This window comes from Cucurbita moschata, unplaced genomic scaffold (assembly GCF_002738365.1).
Source record: "Cucurbita moschata cultivar Rifu unplaced genomic scaffold, Cmos_1.0 Cmo_Scf00005, whole genome shotgun sequence".
In the NCBI taxonomy this organism is placed as follows: domain Eukaryota; kingdom Viridiplantae; phylum Streptophyta; class Magnoliopsida; order Cucurbitales; family Cucurbitaceae; genus Cucurbita; species Cucurbita moschata.
Window position 1 is genome coordinate 6,969,282 of NW_019268521.1, and position 18,840 is coordinate 6,988,121.

General features: G+C 35.6%; 4 protein-coding genes across 5 annotated transcripts in view; 1 reads left to right on the forward strand and 3 right to left on the reverse strand.

Annotated features, from left to right (window-relative positions):
• The window catches only part of LOC111442802 (tetratricopeptide repeat protein SKI3), a 21,618-nt gene extending 17,147 nt beyond the window's left edge, over nucleotides 1-4,471 (forward strand). For both annotated transcript variants that reach the window (XM_023080331.1, XM_023080332.1), the window contains exons 19-22: nucleotides 1,628-1,870; nucleotides 2,484-3,127; nucleotides 3,389-3,592; nucleotides 3,995-4,471. In XM_023080331.1, coding sequence (XP_022936099.1) covers nucleotides 1,628-1,870; nucleotides 2,484-3,127; nucleotides 3,389-3,592; nucleotides 3,995-4,179 — 1,276 coding nt within the window. In that variant the 3' untranslated portion in view covers nucleotides 4,180-4,471. The remainder of the gene's footprint in view (nucleotides 1-1,627; nucleotides 1,871-2,483; nucleotides 3,128-3,388; nucleotides 3,593-3,994) is intronic.
• An 817-nt stretch (nucleotides 4,472-5,288) lies between these two features.
• Nucleotides 5,289-8,509, reverse strand: LOC111443581 (UDP-rhamnose/UDP-galactose transporter 3-like). The gene is made up of 5 exons (XM_023081462.1): nucleotides 7,934-8,509; nucleotides 7,461-7,645; nucleotides 7,059-7,259; nucleotides 6,037-6,198; nucleotides 5,289-5,945 (listed from the first exon to the last, which is right to left on the reverse strand). Exons 1-5 carry the CDS (start codon nucleotides 8,061-8,063, stop codon nucleotides 5,586-5,588), a joined length of 1,038 nt encoding a protein of 345 aa, XP_022937230.1. The 5' UTR covers nucleotides 8,064-8,509; the 3' UTR covers nucleotides 5,289-5,585.
• Nucleotides 8,510-9,744: 1,235 nt separating this feature from the next.
• LOC111443081 (chaperone protein dnaJ 10) overlaps nucleotides 9,745-18,840 on the reverse strand; it is a 14,562-nt gene continuing 5,466 nt past the window's right edge. The window contains exons 3-10 of the mRNA XM_023080704.1: nucleotides 18,628-18,710; nucleotides 18,359-18,518; nucleotides 15,151-15,280; nucleotides 12,047-12,205; nucleotides 10,982-11,160; nucleotides 10,815-10,895; nucleotides 10,569-10,724; nucleotides 9,745-10,213 (exon numbers count right to left, since the gene is read on the reverse strand). Of these exons, the coding sequence (XP_022936472.1) occupies nucleotides 10,103-10,213; nucleotides 10,569-10,724; nucleotides 10,815-10,895; nucleotides 10,982-11,160; nucleotides 12,047-12,205; nucleotides 15,151-15,280; nucleotides 18,359-18,518; nucleotides 18,628-18,710 (1,059 nt within the window). The 3' untranslated portion in view covers nucleotides 9,745-10,102. The remainder of the gene's footprint in view (nucleotides 10,214-10,568; nucleotides 10,725-10,814; nucleotides 10,896-10,981; nucleotides 11,161-12,046; nucleotides 12,206-15,150; nucleotides 15,281-18,358; nucleotides 18,519-18,627; nucleotides 18,711-18,840) is intronic.
• Nucleotides 12,220-15,143, reverse strand: LOC111443083. The gene is made up of 2 exons (XM_023080706.1): nucleotides 13,797-15,143; nucleotides 12,220-13,552 (listed from the first exon to the last, which is right to left on the reverse strand). Exons 1-2 carry the CDS (start codon nucleotides 13,890-13,892, stop codon nucleotides 13,268-13,270), a joined length of 381 nt encoding a protein of 126 aa, XP_022936474.1. The 5' UTR covers nucleotides 13,893-15,143; the 3' UTR covers nucleotides 12,220-13,267.

Genomic DNA, 18,840 nt, shown 5'->3' on the forward strand with positions numbered 1-18,840 from the left:
TTTTTTTTTTTTTTTTTTTTTTTTTTTTTTTTTTTTTTTTTTTTTTTTTTTGTCTGTCATAGCATTTCTTTTCTTTTGTCCAATTGGGGATGCCTGTGGTAACTCTTTTGGATAGGAAATTTTCTCCATTTTTTTGTAGTTTCATACATCAATGAAATTATATATACTTCAAAGGTAAGTTTATAATATTGGTTCACCCTCCTTAACTAATGATAAACTCCGGTTTGCTATGCTTCTCATCCAACCATTTCTCAAATTTCAAATGAGAATGACCTACGGACAGAGGTTTACCATTTGGTTCAAGGCCACATAAAATCCTTCCATCTTTCATTTGAACCAAAGATTTTTGTCTGCCATGGATGGATTAATAGAAAATGTAGCTTCAAAATGATTTCTAAAGTCTGGTTGATTCCCTCCAATCATCTTTAGCGTTCAATTTAGAGATCAGCATAATTGATTTCCAGTATAACTACCATTTCAGTTTCTTTCCTTACGCAATATGATCGAAATTATCTGTAGATTCACAAGTCATAGTTACCTTTCAGAGATATCTGGAGCTATAATCTCTATAATTGTATATTTAGACTCTGAGATCCCTCTTACAGCATCCACACACGACACTCTATTATTATCACATATCTGCAGTTGAACTTTTCCTGACCACTAGAAAACGAGAGACTATTCTCACATAGTTCTCCACGAAGTTTTTTAACATGGCCCAAAAAGTTAGCTTCCCTTTCTTAAGATTTCCAGCTGGAACTTGGATTATCTTTATTCCCCCCGAGTTTGGCCACACAGCACATTCTATAATCCATTTTGAAGATGATTGCCTTTTCGTACACAAATGGTTCCATTTACCTCTCTATCTTGTTTTAAAAAATTGCAAATTCACATTTCAACCATGGAGTTTTCAAGGCAACAAAGATGATAAAAGAAGGGGGATACCAACTTGTTTTCCATCTTCTACCTAAAGACATTCTCCTTTGAACCAAATGCTGAAGTACTTATTTCTGCACAATAACTGCTTAATTTCATACGAAGAAAAATTAACAGAGAAACGGGCCTTGGAACTAGTAATTCAGACAGATGGTGCTTGATTGAAAAATTCAGTGAAATGAAACAGATTAAGCTTGAAAAATCGAGAATTGGCTAAAGTTGAAAAAACGAGAGGGAAAGAGGAGAGGATTAAGGTGAGAGTGTTTCCATGAACCCCTAACCTTGTATCCACTTATAATGCTATAAGATTAACTTTCAACTTGATTGTTTACCGCCAAACATTATTTCACCATAGTTTTTGATTGGTATAAAAGCATTTCATTAGACATGGGTTTCAGCTTGTTAGATACTGCCGCTGGAAGGTCCAGCAAATAGACTTTTCTTCTTGGCTGGATTATTTGCTATTCAAATCCTACTTTGGAAATGTGTGGTAATGTGTTTTATTTGCATGATGTCTTCTTCTGTTATTAGTGACTTGTGTCTGCCCATTGTTGGCTTGTTTTAGCGGATTCTTGTTAGGTTCATATTTATTAAATGCCCCTCCGTCTTTGCTTGTTTTCGTGATTATCTTTAGGTTTATGTTTAGTAAATGCCCCTCTGGATTTGTCTCTAAACGACATGTTTCAAACAGGAACCTGCTTGGTTATCTTTTGCTATCCAACGAAGAAAGAGATGACAATCACACAGCTACTAGGTGCTGCAACATGTTGTATGGTTTTGACCAACAGAACAAAGGTCTGAAATCTGCATATGAAATTCACGGTGCTGGAGCTGTGGCCTGCTATACAATCGGCACGAGTCATCCGAGGTTTTCTTTCCCAACATGTTCATACCAGTGTCAGAATGGGATTGGGACCATTCGACAACTTCAAAAGTAAAGTTGCTTTACTTCTAATGGACTTGAACCTTTGTTTTTTCAAAAATTGATGATGATATTGTTCATACGCACCATGGTTCAATTAAGATAAATAGGTCAAAGCATCAATGTTTGTTTCTAAAAAATGATGATCAAGTCAAGGAATGCTATCATTTGATTAAAGTCGGATTCTTGTGGTTCCTTTCAATATTAGGTGGCTTTTTATTGTCAACATTGATATAATTGTTGCAAATATCTTTGCTGTTTTTTGTTTTCTGGGTGACTGGGCATGTGAGTCAAATAGCCTAACCGACATGAATATTTTTGGTAATGATCACAAGAAAGAGAATGGAGCTCTTATTAAGTCTCTAATAGGCATGTGGATTGCCAACCTGAGTTAGCTCAAAGGTTAAGGCATCTCTGCTCCTCTACAGGGCTGTTGGTTGACACTCCATCCTTACTTGTGATGGAATATTCTAAAACAAATAAAAGGGGTATGGATCATTTGAGAATAATTTTAATATTAGCTTTTGATTACATGGATATTAATGCTCTCATATATTTGTATTATTAGAACCTAGCGTTTATGCAAACTTGGAGAAATAAATATTTTATTTTACCTCGTTTACAGATGCTTACGTCAAGACCCATGGAATTATGATGCTCGATATCTTCTTATACTAAACATTCTGCAGAAGGCACGTGAAGAAAGATTTCCCTGTCATCTACGTGCAACTATTGAGCGGCTAATCTTGGTTGCCTTTTCCAATGAGCCATATTTTAATAAAGATACATCTCATCAATATAAAAAGTTTCAGCTGCTACTTTGTGCATCTGAGATCAGTTTACAAGGCAATGACCAAATTAAATGCATCAACTATGCCAAAGCTGCTTCCTCTATTTCACTTCCAGACAATTATCTTTTTTATGCACATTTGTTACTGTGCCGAGCCTATGCTGCAGAAAATGATTCTAACAACCTCCGTAATGAATTCATAAAATGTTTGGATTTAAAGACAGATAACTATCTTGGATGGGTATGTCTTAAATTCATTGCATCTCGATATGAGCTTCATGTTGAATCCAATAGCTTAGAACTTAGTTTCAAGAAAGGATCAGTAGAGAGCAAGGATCTGCAACACATGGTAATACCCGTGTCTGGTCTGGTGGATGGTTTGATATCTTTTTGGAGCCAGGATTTTATGGCGGCTGAGAAGTATTTTGCTCAAGCTTGTTCCTCGGGACATGATGACGGCTGTCTCCTCCTCTGTCATGGTATCTTCTTGTCAAGAGGACTCTAAAATGCAAGCTATTTCTTTCGAAATGCTTTTCATATGTTCTATGCGGCGATTGTGTTGCTATGTTCTGCACTTCCAGTCTTTTAGATTTTTCTTTCTAAAATTATTTGTTTTCCTTCTACATGAATTGTCATCCAATCTTATGGATTCATTAACCCTTCAGTCTTTTTAATCTCATTTCTTCAGGTTTTCATTAGTGCTGTGCTTGTTTATATAATTGAATCCCTAATGAACTCAGGTGTAACCTGCATGGAACTTGCAAAGCAGCTTTGCAGTCCTCATTTCTTGAGGCTGGCTGTGAACAGCCTCCTTAAAGCTCAAGTAATTTCCGTTGTTCCAATACCAATGGTCTCGATCACACTGGCTCAAGCAGAAGGGAGTCTTGGTTTGAAAGAAAATTGGGAGTCAGGCCTTCGTTTTGAATGGTTCTCGTGGCCACCAGGTTCATCTATATAACTGTCGTTTTCCGTCTTTTTTACTTCTTTTTTTTTTTTTTTTTTAAGTTTTTATTTAAGATGATTATTGTGGCCTTTTTCATTGAGGGGTTGAGGTAATCTTCTGTCACGCGTTTAGATTGACACTACTTTGTCTATTCACTTAGTTTCCTGTCTAGTTTTCTGTCCCCTACAAAGGTATTCAATTAGTCTTCCATAACAAGCGATTTAAATATATAAATATTTCTTCATAGAAGAAACTATATTGTATCATTCAGTATGGATTATGGAATTACTGGGTTTGGGTATTTGATTATTCAAGGACAATACTTTCTAAAGGAGTATCTGTTATAGGGAAATATGCATAATAGACTTTGATAACGGTATGAAGTTCTCCATGTTTGTGACAGATATGAGGCCTGCGGAGCTCTTGTTTCAAATGCATCTGCTTGCAAAACAGTCGAAAGTTGGTCCTGATCAGTTGAGGGTTGAGTTATGTCAGTCTCCTCTGAGATGGGTTCTTCGCGCAATCCATGTAAACCCTTCTTGTATGAGATATTGGAAGGTGCTGCAAAGCTTGTGGAATGAGGGCTGAACTTTCCATGCTGGACCAGACAAAATGTTTTTTTCCTTCATCGTTTGATCCAAAGCAATCGCTCTGATTCAATCTCCAAGTTCCTGTAGTCTATTATAGTTTCAGCTTCGTTTCTCCTGCATCCTGGGCAACATTTGGCTCCAAGTTTCTTCATTTAATCTGTCGTTGTAACCTAGGGGACTTTTGAGTGTTGATTCTGTGAAAAAATGGCTATTATATAAAAGTTTTAAGATTGTAGCTAAATTTTAGTTCAAAATAATTAATGTACACTCTCTCTTAGATTCCTATTTAATATTAAAAAAAACTCCAAAATAAATTACACAATGACCTATGTTGCGAATAACTGTAATTTGAATAATAAATATTCTCAAATTAAAAATAACAATCTTAATAATATGTATAGAACTATTTATCTTCTCCCTAAAGCTGCATATCCTTCCTTCGTCTCAAATGTAAAAAGTGATTTCATAATCCAACCGATGAAAAAGGAAAAAGGAAAAATGAAAATGATAGACAATTGTTTTTATAAATAAATTAAAAAAAGTGAGAAAAATCAATTTTTACCTCCAATTAAGTGTTCTGATATATTATGTCGTAAAAAACTAGAGTGAAAAGAGTGGAACCGCCCATCTACTCGCAAGTTGTTAAAAACGACAAATCTTTTTCTTTTCATACAAAAGAAACAGATTCTCAGTTTTGCAAAGTTCTCTTTCCCTATTAACTTACTTCAAACTTCTTTAAATGTCGAATTTATTTTATACTTTTTGAGCGTCTCAAACAAATATTATAATAACTTAATTCTCAACGATTATGTAGACGGTCATATTCTTCCGTCATTAATTATAAAACCATTATAGAATTTCTTGAACCCATAAGCATTATTTCGAACTACTGGCACATAATTTTAAATCAATAAACAATTAGAATAAATTAGAATTATTTGAGCTGAGACTCACCATGGAGTTCCTGGAAGAGCCATGGTGTTGTATTTCATTTTAACATTGACTCCGGTTTATTTTCTCTCCATTTGAATCTTTCACAACATACATATTGTATAAAAAACCTGAAATATAATATCATTTTATACTAGCATATTTATAGGATTTTTCTAGCTCAAATATAGTCTCCCTCCATTCATATAAATAAAAATTCTCCACTTACAAATGACACTTCGTGGTCTTACAACTAGCCTCAAACCATAAATGATAGGAAGAAAAAATTAAACACATACATATATACGAATAAATATGAATGTAAACAAGAAAAATATAATTGGACGGGCAAGGTTCCTACAAGGGCATATAATATCTAAAATTGATCGGTTCAAGGATCAGGATATGGATAAGTCTAAATCTAGACTCTAGACATAACATAAACAATGCAATGACCTAAAGAACAAGGTGAATTTATCCTTTAGTCTCACCAAGTTCAATATCCTTAACAGGATTGGATTCCACTCCTCCCTTCAGAAGTCTAATTTCCTCTTCCGTCAGGCTATTTTTCACATTGATATAAGCCTTCATACTAGATTGCTTTTCGACCTCCACAGCCCAACTATAAATGACCATACCAACAACTGCTAAAATCATGCCTGATATATTTTTCAAAGTCAGTTCTGAATCAAAGATCAGCCACCCCAATGTGAGAACACATACTGTTTTCATGTGACCTAACACCTGGAAGGAGACAGCTGAGAAACGCCCAATGCACAGGTATTGACTGACATTGCAGAACACAGCAAGAGCGCATGAAAGGAGGATGAACAACTGCAAATACGTACCATCGCCAGAAATTAGTTGAAAATTGCGTAGATAAAAGAATCGAGTAGAGTGGTACTGGAAAACGCCTAGTACTTACAATGGCACCAGAAGACATTTTATAGTTCAGTAGAGATTTGTCACTAAGGTAGTAATCAATAAACGGACCGAGAACCAGGAGAGAGAGGGCTTGAATAGGCGCTGTCTTGCTCAGCAATTCAAAAGATCCAATGGAGTACTTCTTTTGTAGTGAACCTATAGTCTGTTGCAATTATATACTTCAGAGATGAGACTATCATCATAACTGCTGGTACTTTCAACATTGTTTTTGTAACCATTTGAGAGTAGATAAAAGTAGTCTTCAACAAGCAAAATACCATGTCAAGGTTAACAGAGAAAGGTACAAGGGAAGCAAGTAAGACTTTCTTCTGGCTTCTACCGAGACTGACCGAAAGGTGACCAGACAGAACACCAAAGTTCAGTCTCTTCAGAATCCAACAAAACATCAAAACTTATAAATATAATCACTGTAAAAAATATCACAAGGTTTGAGGATTCAAGGGAAAACATTAAGAAAAAAGCAGAAACACAATTTCCTCGAGGAAAAAATGAAAAATACATGGATGCACCAAAATATGATTCTGGTTAGAGAAGTGGTTCCAAATTAAAAATTAAACTTCAAAAGTTTCTCCATCTTGCCTGACCATGAGATAATTATATTTAGTTATTCCCAGAATGTCTGCATCCAAAACAACATCCATTACAAAAATAATGAGGTCCAGTTGCTGTTTCTGATACGACACTCTTAAAAACATTGTAACAAGATTGTCTAGAGAGGAGCTCAATGGTCGCTCGTTCAAGATCATTAGATTAAAACCAGAGTCATAGAAACGATTGAAGGTTCACGTTTCATATAAACAATTAACGATTCACGTTTCTACTTTTTCTGTTTTTCTTCTTTCAGTGGGACAAACAAAAAGAAAAAAAGTCACACCCTTGCTGCGTGAGGGAAAGAGTAAAAAACAAGAACCAATTGATCGACATATATATGAAGTATAAGGAGTAAAGACCAAACTGTAGACCAAAAAACCAGCACAAGTAGATAGGTGAAGAAGTACTCACAATTTGCTGCAAAGATGTTGATAAAACGGCGATGCATGCACATAAAAACCCTTTGAGATTAACTTTTACATCAGTAACAGTGCAAACTCCCACACCAATTACTACTACAACAACAGCAATTTTCACTTCTCTTGAGTAATGCTTGTTATGAAGGATCCACTCCATCACACAAACCACAGGGATCATACTGAGTTTTGAGATCTGAAACCAACATATTCTCCAATCAATTGAGAAATAAGAAAGAAACGGACCAGAATAGGAAGCGACTATGCATGAAAGCTCAGTTAGATAGCATTCTTTAGCTTCCATATCCGATGCATTCTTATAAAATAAACAAAAGGGCAAAGGTTGTCAAGATAGTCATGTAGTAACCAAGGAAGCAATCTTTTTAGTAGTTCTTACTTGGTAGAATCCCACTGAGTTCAACATTAGACTAAGGTTCATCCCCGTGATAGACGTATTTGCAACAATAGAAAACCAAAAGAGCTCCCACAAAGGAACATGCTTTGATGAAGAATAACCAGTGGCATTTGAGACCAGACCAACCAATGCAGTTACCGCAAAGTGGAACCCAGTCAAAGTTGTTGCTGAAAAGGCATTTAATAAGTTAATAAGTACTGCATTTAATTAGTTGGAAGCTAATAAGCATTACAGAACAAGGTTCCGCACAAAATTTCGAGAAAGAATAAAACGTTGGTAAACTGTAGCATAGAAAACTGTCCCAAGCTTGCAAGTTGCAATGTGACAATGGGGTACAACATTTGCCTACAACTGTAGAATATTTATTGAGAATATACCAAGAGAACACATCCTTAATTTTCTCGCAATACATGAGAAGAAACGAGATTAAGAAAGATAGATTCAGTGAGTCTCACCGAAAGTGAAGGCATAGCCATTGGCAGACATGAGCTGCTTGTTGGCCATGATTATCCCGACTGAGCTGATAATATTCATCGCCCACGCCCCAACATCCGATACGGACGAGGATTTCTTATCACCCTCCATTCCTCCTCTTTCTGTCTCTCTCTTTCAAATGAACTCGAAAAAAGAAATCTGAGTGAGAGAAAACGAAAAGGAAGAGATTGCGGGGAGGGAGGAAGAAAGGAGCCAGGAAACAGCAGATGCCCAGATCGGATCTTCAAATCCGAGGGAAACACAGGCGAGAGGAGAAGAAACAGCAAGAAATAGTAGATCCGGGATCTGTGCGGTACCGTTCCTTTTCCACCCGGACTGACTCCCAGACACTCCGAGACTCCCAGTCCCTTCTTATTAGTGCTTCAGCCCTCCAAATCCAAATTCCCTCTTCCTCTCCGTCCACGCTGGGCTCCTCCTTCCCAGGTCGTAATTGGTGGAAATTTCCTTTTCTAATTTTGTTTTTAAATGAAATCCAACCCCATACCATACGGGGGATGTCTGCGACGGCAAGGAGGCGTACGTAAGCATCGCATGGGGCTTTCCACATTCCCTTTCCTTCGGTCATTTAAAAAATGCACTTTCGTTGGATTTTATTACGCAGTTTAGGTTTTATCCAAATGCGTTTGTTGAGGATTGAGGGTTTAATCTTCTATCAATTTCTTTTATTTAGACCTCCCACTTAAAACAAGGCTTCCAATCACCTAAGCTTCTTGCTCTACCATCGTAAGTTCTAATGTGATAACTAACCTGACACCATTAATTTCTGTTAAAGAATTAAAAAAAAAAAAAATTTAACAACTTTAAGCTTTCAATTTTGCTCCATTTTAGTATCCAAATTTTGATAATATACATCTTAGTGTAACTTTTAAATTGAATTAGAATTACATTCTCTCAACATATTCGTTTGTAGATGATTGCTTGGTGGTACAAGAAAGAGATGGAGAGAGAAATGGAAAGATAACAAGATAATTTTTCATAAAGTGGGCATACTTGTATTGAATCATTTTTCATCAAAGGAAGGTATAAAATGATACAAAGTGGTAAGGTATGATTTCTTTATTAATAAATATAAAATTGAAGTTTAAGGAATTAATATATTCTTATTCAAAGTTTAGAGGAAAAAGAGTTTCCTCTACAGCTAAATATATCAGAAATTTGGTTCCAATACTCAAGTTCTTACAAGTTTCTCCAACATAACACCCATGTGTAGATTATCAAGTGTGAGGTTTTGAATTTGCCAAAAGAAGAGCATTAGTATATGAAGATTAAAATAGAAACTTCAATAAATTTTAAATGTGTGATTCAATCATATTACATTTTCGTATATATGATTTTCATATTCCTGTTTCCAATATTTAATAACAAAGATGCCAATAAAGGGATCTTATCACATAGATTTTTATTTTTTTTTTAACCTTTCACGAGTTATTTAAAACCTAACCAAAGAGACTATAAGGTTTTACCTTCATCCATATTATCTTAACCATATACCGTCAACATTTTATATATATATATTACTCCCCATTCATAAATAGGCAGAAACGAACACAAGATTTTACCTTGTTCAACGTAATTTAATTAATTTTTAAAACATTAAAATGTTCCTTTCTATACAATCAAATAATAAACATAATTTTTAGGATTTCTTTATTTTATGATTTATTTAAAGAAATCGGTTAAAAAACAGACATGGAAGCCGTAAAGCTAGCGGTGATTTTCCATTTGAAGAGTGAGAAATGTCAAACTGAAGAGGAAATTTTCGTATACCTGATTGACGAAGGGATTATTTATAAAGATTTTTTCTTCAAAGAGCTTACAAATTACAATGGACAAAAGTGGCAGGTGGTGCTCTGGTGAAACGAAAACACAGTCCAATGTAATAAAAGGGTACGAGAATCACCACCAAGCGGCCAACAGTGAAGAGAGGCAGCCAGAATGATGAGAAGTTCCGACGACTACAGCCACAAATGTGTTAAATACATATCCACGACACACCCCCCGAGTAAAGAGATGGCAGCTGCTTTCTAGCAAGATTGATTATCCACACATACAAGCATATCTATAACCTTACAAATACAATACAACACAATTATCCTACACCATACATACAAACAAACATACAACCCCACTCAATCCCTGCTGGAAGACGGATGTCTTTGTGCACCTGGAGGTGCTGTTGGCATGGGGAAGAAGTTATTGATGTGTGCACCTGGAAAATTGGGAGCCTCCACATACGGACTCTGTAGCACAATTGTCTTAATTTTAAGAATGAAAGAAATGAAAAGGCGACCATTAATACGGAAAGAAGTTAATTGGTTAGAGACCACACAAGTCTACGTGTTTAAAGAATTCCTAATGTTTAATTAATTCCAACAATGCTATTAGACATTATGAACATTATTATTAAGGAAGAAGGCTATGGGAGGTAGGCATACACACCCTTCCCTACCCAATGTTTGCTACTAAAAATATTCTCTTTTCAATAATACTCATTCTAAACATTTTCCCACAGATTCATGCTCAAGAAGGGAGACATTACATAAGTTTCATTATAAAATTTAGAGGATTCCAAAGAAATAGAAAAATGAGGAGTACCTGTGGACCAAATGAAGCAGAAGATGTTTCTTCACAGCCGGAAGATTTCAATGTTGAAATTGGGGAAGCGTCCTGGCTTGATTCACTTCCATTCAGTTTATCTACTGAACCTTTTACCACCGGTTCACTCTCATTCCCATGGGTTGACTTAACCCTCTTCATCAACATACAAATTTTGAAATCATAACAACTTAGGGAACAAGTCATAGCAAGAATGTGTTACGAAGAATTAATATAGAACAGTACCTGGAAAATTTTACCCAGAGTTTTCAATCCCTTCGCCCTTGCACGGAGCTCCTCCTTCTTGACGTTGTTGTCTTGAAGAACCTAAAACAGTTTATTATCATTACTAACAGGAGACGCTAGAATGTAGCAGTTCTTGCTCAACAGAGGGGAAAAAAAAAAATGAAAACCTGTTGACAGACACGGGAAAGTGTGGCCTCAATGTCAGCCACGTTCAATTTCCAGAGGGAATCAATCATCAATTTCTTATGAGATTGCACGTACTCTTCAAGCTCTTCTTCAGTATAATTTCCTTCTGCACTAAGTTGCTTTTTCATGTCCTCCTGCAGTTGAATCAATGCAATTGCACCTAATGCACCAGTACAAGAACCAGTTTAATCAACCTATATTGGAGTTCATTGTTCTTCAGGCAGAAATCTACGTGATGGAAAATCTCGATATGATAATTAACTTCTCCAATTTCATCTCTTCTTGTGTCTTTGGAATAGAATAACAGAATTGAGTATAAATGATACTTCCTGTCGAGTGACAATTACTAAATTGTAGAAAATCTCTTGACTATATCTCGTCTCTTTTCAAGATGGAGAACGGAAAAAGAAAGGGAGGAAGGAAGGAAGATTATGTCCAACTCACAGCAAAATATTATTAAACTAATACATTCTTTTTCTTTATTACTTCCTTGGGGATTTTTTATTCCTACCACCTTTATTTTTTTATTATATTAATGAGAAGTATTTTTTTGTTAAAAAAAAAGTAACAATTTTGACAAATTAGCATAGCACAATCAACAACTTAACCGTCATATCATACTTCTATTAGTCAACAAACGGTTAGAGACCACTTAAAATTATTTTTCAAAATTCTAGGACTAAAATGGTTTATTTTGACACAAAACTCGAAAGTCCAAAACCAAACGTGTATTTACCTTTAAAATTTTATTTTACTACGAGGTTCTAAATTTGTAATTCAAAGGTAAGACTTGCACGGTTGTAACCAATTTTATCAATTAATAATTTCCAAGATTCAGAGAATCTTCTAGCTTTTGCATTGTGCCATATTCTTTGTTTCTAATCTAACAAGGAATGAGCCAAGATAATAAGATATGCGTTCAGAAACACGCTAATTTAAATATACTTGAGAGGAAGAGAAGAGCCATGACAAAAGGAAAAGAAGTATTGTAGCTGAAGTAATACCATTGAGTCGAACAATATTGAAGAAAAACACCATAACAATACCTGTGGCTGCTGTGACCTGGGATTTTATGAAGTGCCCTTTGTTTCTAAACCACTCAGCAACAAATGGCACGCCCAAATAAATTGCCTTCTTCCCAAGCTCTTTAGCAGCCTGTCTGGCATATATATAGCCAATTGTGTTTAACATGTCAACTCCATAGGCTGCAAAGGCACACCGACAACAGTAAATAATCATAGTAGACTCAGAAGTTTGAGCTTGTTTTTTGCATGCCCTTATATTTTTTTTTTGCATTTTTCTCAATGAAGCTCGGTTACCTGCCTACAAAAATCATAGTGTACTCAGAAACTATGGGGAAAAATGAATGAATTTGATAAAGAACCATACTGTAAGATACTAATTGTGCAACCAAGCTTTTTGTAGATACGTGCGCCTGATCTATTGTTATGTATGCTAATAAACTGAATGATGTTAGTTTGATCATTGAGCTCTAGTCCAACGCTATATGTCAGCAAATATTGATTTTGAGTAATCTCTTGCAGAAAGTTGGTTCACCATTACACCAATTACTATCGAAGTGAAACTCTAAAATAGGCCAATAGCTACATATCAATTTTTGCAAGAAAAGATCTTGTCAACAAAGATTGCAAGGAGCCTTGAAATATTGTAACCAGTGAGTGAAGGCATTGCTACCCATCCTTTACGTAACCAAACAAATATAGAGGGTAGGTCTGTTTTAGCTTGTTATAAGTGCTTACCGCAAATCTTCCCTTCTTTAAATGAAGGATTTCTAAACCACCTTCCTGAAGCTCTTTTTTTTTTTTTGTTAGCATCTTTTGCATATAACTAGAGATGACAGCAAGGCATGGTGGAGTCAGAATTGAGAAAGCACGCCCCATCTCATATCCCATAAAGAATTATTATTTCGACTGATGTCCCATTCCTTATTTTGGGAATTCGGAGTTAGAAAAATCTTTATTCAGAGATTAGATTCCCAAATGAAAGGAAAAAAAATCCCTTCAGTGAATGTAACAATAAATATACAAAAATTTGTTAAAGAATTTTTTATAATTAAATTTACCATGGCTCATCAACTTAAGTTTTTGGGTTGATCGGTGATTGATTTTATCATATTTAAAGGAAGAGAAAGCTGACACTAAAAATATTCTGAAATGAAACAAGTTCCTGACTACAAACAGAATCTTCCTTGGGAGTCTTAAACAACATATCTAAGGTTGCTTCCTAAGAATCTTCAACAATATCACTCAACAGTTACCAAAAGGTTGTTGATCAAGCTCCACACTAGTTAAACTGATCTCAGACTCATTATCCGAGTCAATAACTCCACAAGAAGGAGCAATATGCGAAGATTCTTTGATATTACACTGATTAAATTCCAAGTATGAGAAATGACATTTGGACTTCCGACCTGAGCAATTGACAGATTTGCCAGAGAAACCAAGTTTTGAGCAAGATTCCTCGACTATATCCGCATTAATGTTGACATCAACTAAATTTTGGGGAGAAGGAAAGTCAGAGACTTTTTTTCCCTGTATAAAAATTCAAATAAGCTTTTCAATAAATCTGTCTTAACTTTCTTTAAACGTCAAAGGAATTGGAGAAACCATTCTCCCAGGCTCAATATTAATTGCTGGTGGGCAATAAAAGAATCGTTCTCATTAATTGCTGGTGGTTCATGAACGGTAACCAAAGGACAGCTATTCCCATGTAAAACAACATTCTCAACATGAAGAATGGTTGTATTAAAAGCTATTCTCCAGTCTCATTAATTACCTCCAGCCTCTCATAGATAACAGTGTTCAGACCATGTTCAATAGATTCTTCAGGAAAAAACTCCTCATCTTCCGAAGAAAGAACAGGACATTGCATGGTTTAAATAATAATTGAGAAAGGTATGCAAATATTCTTCAGAAGAGTAGCGATAATAGAAAATTTGAAGCATTGGGTTAGCTGCATCGTAGGTTCTTAATCTTTAGGTGAAGGTGGTTTGAGTAATTGGGTCATGAAATAAAGTAACGGTGATTTTCTAGCAAAAGAAGCTGGGGGATTTTACCTTGGTTCTTCTACTTCGGTTCTGTGGGGCGTTTAGCATTTATGGTTCGGAAACTTTAGATTGGCGTTCAGAAGGCAAGACAATTGATTGTTTGAGGTACCATTGGATAAAATTTCTTAGTGGAGGTTCAACTAATACCTAATTGATCTGTTTTTGAATGTTGGAATGCATTTTTGGGGTCTCAGATGATTGGATCTAGTAGTATTTTGGAGGAGGCTGAATTTATTGTGTTTTGATATTCATTAGCTTTGTTGGTTTTGGTATCCCTAAAGGATGCAGAAGATTTCAATTTACAATGATTTTTGGAGAATGATTCAAAGTAATACCATACTTCAACTTCAAAATGGTCTAATCGTTGTTAAAGAAAAAACAAATGGTCCAGTCTTGCTTCTTAGTGCTTCTCTATTATGATTTAATTCTTTTCAGTTCAACAAGAAAGAGTTTTGGTTCGAGTGGCTTTCAAATATCGTTGAAGAGAGATGAAAAAAGGACAACGGAGCATTCTGTTCCAGTCCAATTCAATGGTGTTCTCTTTCTAGCTTATTTGAACATTTAACTTTTAGGAATATATGGATGAATGGGGTACTTTTATTAACCTTTCTACTTTTGGTTTATTTCTCTCTCCATTCCTTTTAGAGTTTAAATCATTCGATGTTTTAAAAATATCTATTTCTTTTCATTAATCAATGAAGGGTCCATAACTTGTTGTCTAAAAAATATATATGGAAGTCAAGGCTACCCTCCAAATGTCCCTATGAAAGAGTACACGCTATGGTATTGGAAAGGTAGGTTCAAACGGAATATGGATGGAGATAAGAGCTCTAAATCCTTTCAGTCTTATGAGCTATAAAGAGCAAAGCTTTATTGCTAAGACCCTCTCTAGTCAAGAAAACTCTTTAGTACACAATGTGGAAATTCTAAATGTGATCTAATCAACATGCTCTGATGCTAATAGCTTGGGAGCATATGAATGTAGTCCTGGTGTTCTGGAATTATAACATATGAGTTACTGACATTTCATTCTCTTTTTCCCCTGTCAACTTGATCAAAAAAGTTTCTAAAGGATCATACTACCTGCGACGGAAAGCCTTGCAACTTCAGCTTCAGCATGATTAACAAAATCATCTTTGTTTCCTTGAACATACTGGTTGAGACGACCTTTCAAAATTTCTGAAAGCTTTTCTTCTCTTTCCTTTTGGACAATCTGCACTGAAAGAAGCAACTTCATATTGCATGCTAAGCAACTTTCAATGACGAAAACACTCAAGGGCAGGAATAAAAGATGCACAACTGTAACGTTTGCAATTTTGCTTCTGTAAAAAGCTGATTAGTGTAAATATTGCATCATCACACTAAGCATTATGATGAAACCTCATTTTCCATAAATATTTTAGATTCGAAAGAATGCAGAACCACACACATTAGGACAAGTTCCCACCAGGCGATGCATGGTACAAAATGACACAATAATATTCTAGATCGTCAACACATGAATCAAGATGCAAATCTTTTTTAGTTAGAAAGGGATGGAAACTTTCTCAAGAGAATATTTTATCCAAACGTACAGTTAGGTCCAAAGAGTATTTTTATTCTTTATTCCCACCTGTAGAGTCAAGTACCCCACTTGTTTCCCACTTCCCTTTCTTCTAAAAGCTTCTCCCATCCCAAAATGAATGTGCGGTTCTCCTTATCGTATTTTCAAGAACTCAAATGCAGAAATGGGGAGCGTCCTCACTAACGAAAAAGCACCTAATCAGGCATCCCATAAACTCTACATTAATCGAAAACTCTACAGCATTTATATCAACAAAGGAAATCAAAAGAAAAGATTTAGCATCTCTGAAGCAACCTAGGACCAAACCTTCATCCTGTCCCTCCTCAACGCCTCTCTTTCTCAGTTAAAGTCCTGTTTCCCCTCCTCAACCAGAAATTCTTTCAAGAACTTTATATGATGCTTATAGTTGATGGGTTGAAAAAATTACCATCCAGAAAGGACATTGTGCTGAGATTGCAAAGCTTGGGGTCAGTGGAGGTTTGAACAAGATATTAATCCCGGTAAGTGAAAAGGGAAAGGGCTCAAAACTTGTTACTTACATCTCTCCTAGAGAACTTCTCAACTACCACAAGGAGGACCATTAATGAGAACTGAGAATTCGGTACCCTGAATACAAACGTCCATTGAATCCATTTGGCAGGAGAAATCCAAACCTACACAACCAAATGCTTTCTCTACATCAAGTTTAAGAACCCATCCTCGCTGGGTTTTTCGTTCTATACTCTTCAACTATCTCATTCGCAATCAAGATTGGATCAAGAATCTGTCTCCTAGCAATAAAAGCACTTTGAAAATCTGAAGTGGTGGAATGAGTTACTCTATTTAGCCTGTTTGCAAGTACTTTTGCAATCATTTTATAACAAAATGTAGTACGACTTATCAGACACAAATCCCTCAGAGTTAACATTTTCTGAGGCTTTCTTAGAAACACGAACTGATATTTCATTAGTGTGAAACTTAGCAAACAAATGAAACAAATCATCCTTTAATAAGTCCCAAAAGTTGAGAAGGAATTCCATAGAAAAGGCATCCGGCCCTGGAGCTTTATTCTTCCCAAGCCCTTAAATTGCAACCAAATTTCCTCCAGTGAACTAGTTGATACTAATCTAGAATTCTCTTCATCAGCAATAGGCCTCCAATTTAAATTAGAGGGGATTGAGCGACAAACTGGAATTTTATTGTATAAAGAAGGGGAGGAAAAATCCAAATCAGAAATCAATAACTTTCTCTTCTTTGCTGCCAGAATTCGATGAATAAAGCAGTAATTTCATCCCCTTCTCTTAGTCATTTCACTTTACATTTCTGAATCAAGGTTCTTTCTTCGGAACGAATAATTGTTGAATATCACACTTAATTGCTGATCTGGAGCTTATATCTTGATCTGAAATAAAAACCACGTTATTCTTTTGCATCAATAGCAGCCCACTCATTAAGCAAAAGTTTTTACATTTTCTTATTGGATTTTTCCAAGTCGGAGAACCAACTTTTGATAACTGGTTTCAAATTACGCAACTTCAAGGAGAGGACAAAACCAGCCCATCCGAAGCAAGAGTCTTGTGATAAAGAGCTCTTTATTAGATCCATACACACTTTTTCTAATAACCATGAGTTATAAAAACGAAAAGGGGGAGGCCCCCAACTAAAACTACCAGCTTCAAGGAGGATTCAAAAATGATCAGAAACCAATCTTGCATGTTTGACCACTCACTTTAGTAACAAATAAAAGATCATGAAGAGATTGGGAAATGCTTTCTCCTGAATGAAACTAAGTAAACTTGCCATTTGATAAATGAATATACAGAAGGTCCAACTGCTTAATAATTTTATTGAAAGTCCTCATACATTGGAGGGTATTATTGAGAACGGAAGATTCTACTTGCACGACTTGACCAAGGGAGTGAGTGAGAAAATAATATTGATAATTTAGTATGCGTATGACTTAAAAGATCTTGATGAAGCATCCATTTTTTCAGGCAAAATAATAATTATCCTTTAGAGATACAACACTAAATAGCCAAAAAGTACCACCAGTCTCCCCAATGTTTGGACATAGAAGCGAGGATCCTTATATTCAGCCATGTTCACCACAAGTTCAAAACCCTATGTTGAGTAGCTATTTATGTGAGTGTTATCATGAGTTTCCTCTTCTTTTTTTTTTTAATGAATAATCACACTTTCATTGAGTAGAAATAAAAGAATACAATGACATACAAGAAGAAAAAAAGAGAGAGCCCACCAAAAAAGAGGAGGCTACCTAAAAGAAAGGTATCTTATCAAGCAAGATAAAGCTAAGAGGATAATTACACAAAAGCTTCTTAACCGAAGCCCACAGAGAAACATGGAATCTAGCAAGAGACCAAGCGTCAAAAGGATTAAGCTCATTTTCTCTAAAGATTCTATTGTTCCTCTCACCCCAAAGCCCCACACAATAGCACACACCTAGGCTAGCACAAAAACTTTCATTTCTCACTAAAAAGAGGGTGGAGACGGAATTCTTTGATCATCTCTCTGCACTTGCACTCACGCTTTCCAGCCAACTTAACACCAAACTCATCAAAGAAACAAGTTCACACCGCATAGGCAAAATCGCAACAAACTACAGTGCATTCCTAGCTACCAACTGCTGTGAGAACTATAATAGTCCCTAATGTTGAATCTAGCAAAATATCAAGGATTTAATGGACTTTTGGATTAAAGAGTGGCATCACATCAGGGAGAAAGTTATACCCTCATCTTCTCTTGCAACCGTTTGGGGTCAAATTGCTCCCCTTCATTGAAAATGTCCAGAGAAGCCATCGATGCCATGGCAAGCTGACCGATGTATTCTTCAAAAAGTTCACTTCCAAAAAGCATTGCAAAAATTGCTGCAGGATCAATAATCGCATCACTGCAATAAAATGATGATAATGCACATCAAAACTTCATCCAGTAATTAAAAACAAAAGGAAGTACAAAGAAAACAGAAAAAGCAAAACTAAAAAGAGGAGAATCTATACGTTGAGATTCCAGACTTCCCATGAGCATCATAAGCTTGTCTTTGAGCTGGATCACTTAACACTTGGTAAGCTTCTCCCAGAACCTGATTCCCAATAAAAGAAAAAAAGGAACCTTAAACTTGCGCATTTTTATTCATAGACCTTAACTGGTTATTGCCAAAAATAACTTTCACAAAAAAAAAAAAAAAAAAAAAAAAAAAAAAAAAAAAAAAA

What these genes read in the sequence shown, in the direction of transcription:
- LOC111443581 (XM_023081462.1), bottom strand. Translation starts at nt 8,063, where the DNA reads ATGGAGGGTGATAAGAAATCCTCGTCCGTATCGGATGTTGGGGCGTGG. An exon ending in TGGCTATGCCTTCACTTTCG is followed by an intron (nt 7,646 to 7,933) that starts GTGAGACTCACT and finishes ATGCCTTTTCAG; the next exon opens with CAACAACTTTGACTGGGTTC. An exon ending in CAACATCTTTGCAGCAAATT is followed by an intron (nt 6,199 to 7,058) that starts GTGAGTACTTCT and finishes TAATTGCAACAG; the next exon opens with ACTATAGGTTCACTACAAAA.
- LOC111443083 (XM_023080706.1), bottom strand. Translation starts at nt 13,892, where the DNA reads ATGCAATGTCCTGTTCTTTCTTCGGAAGATGAGGAGTTTTTTCCTGAA. An exon ending in TTATCTATGAGAGGCTGGAG is followed by an intron (nt 13,553 to 13,796) that starts GTAATTAATGAG and finishes ATTTTTATACAG; the next exon opens with GGAAAAAAAGTCTCTGACTT.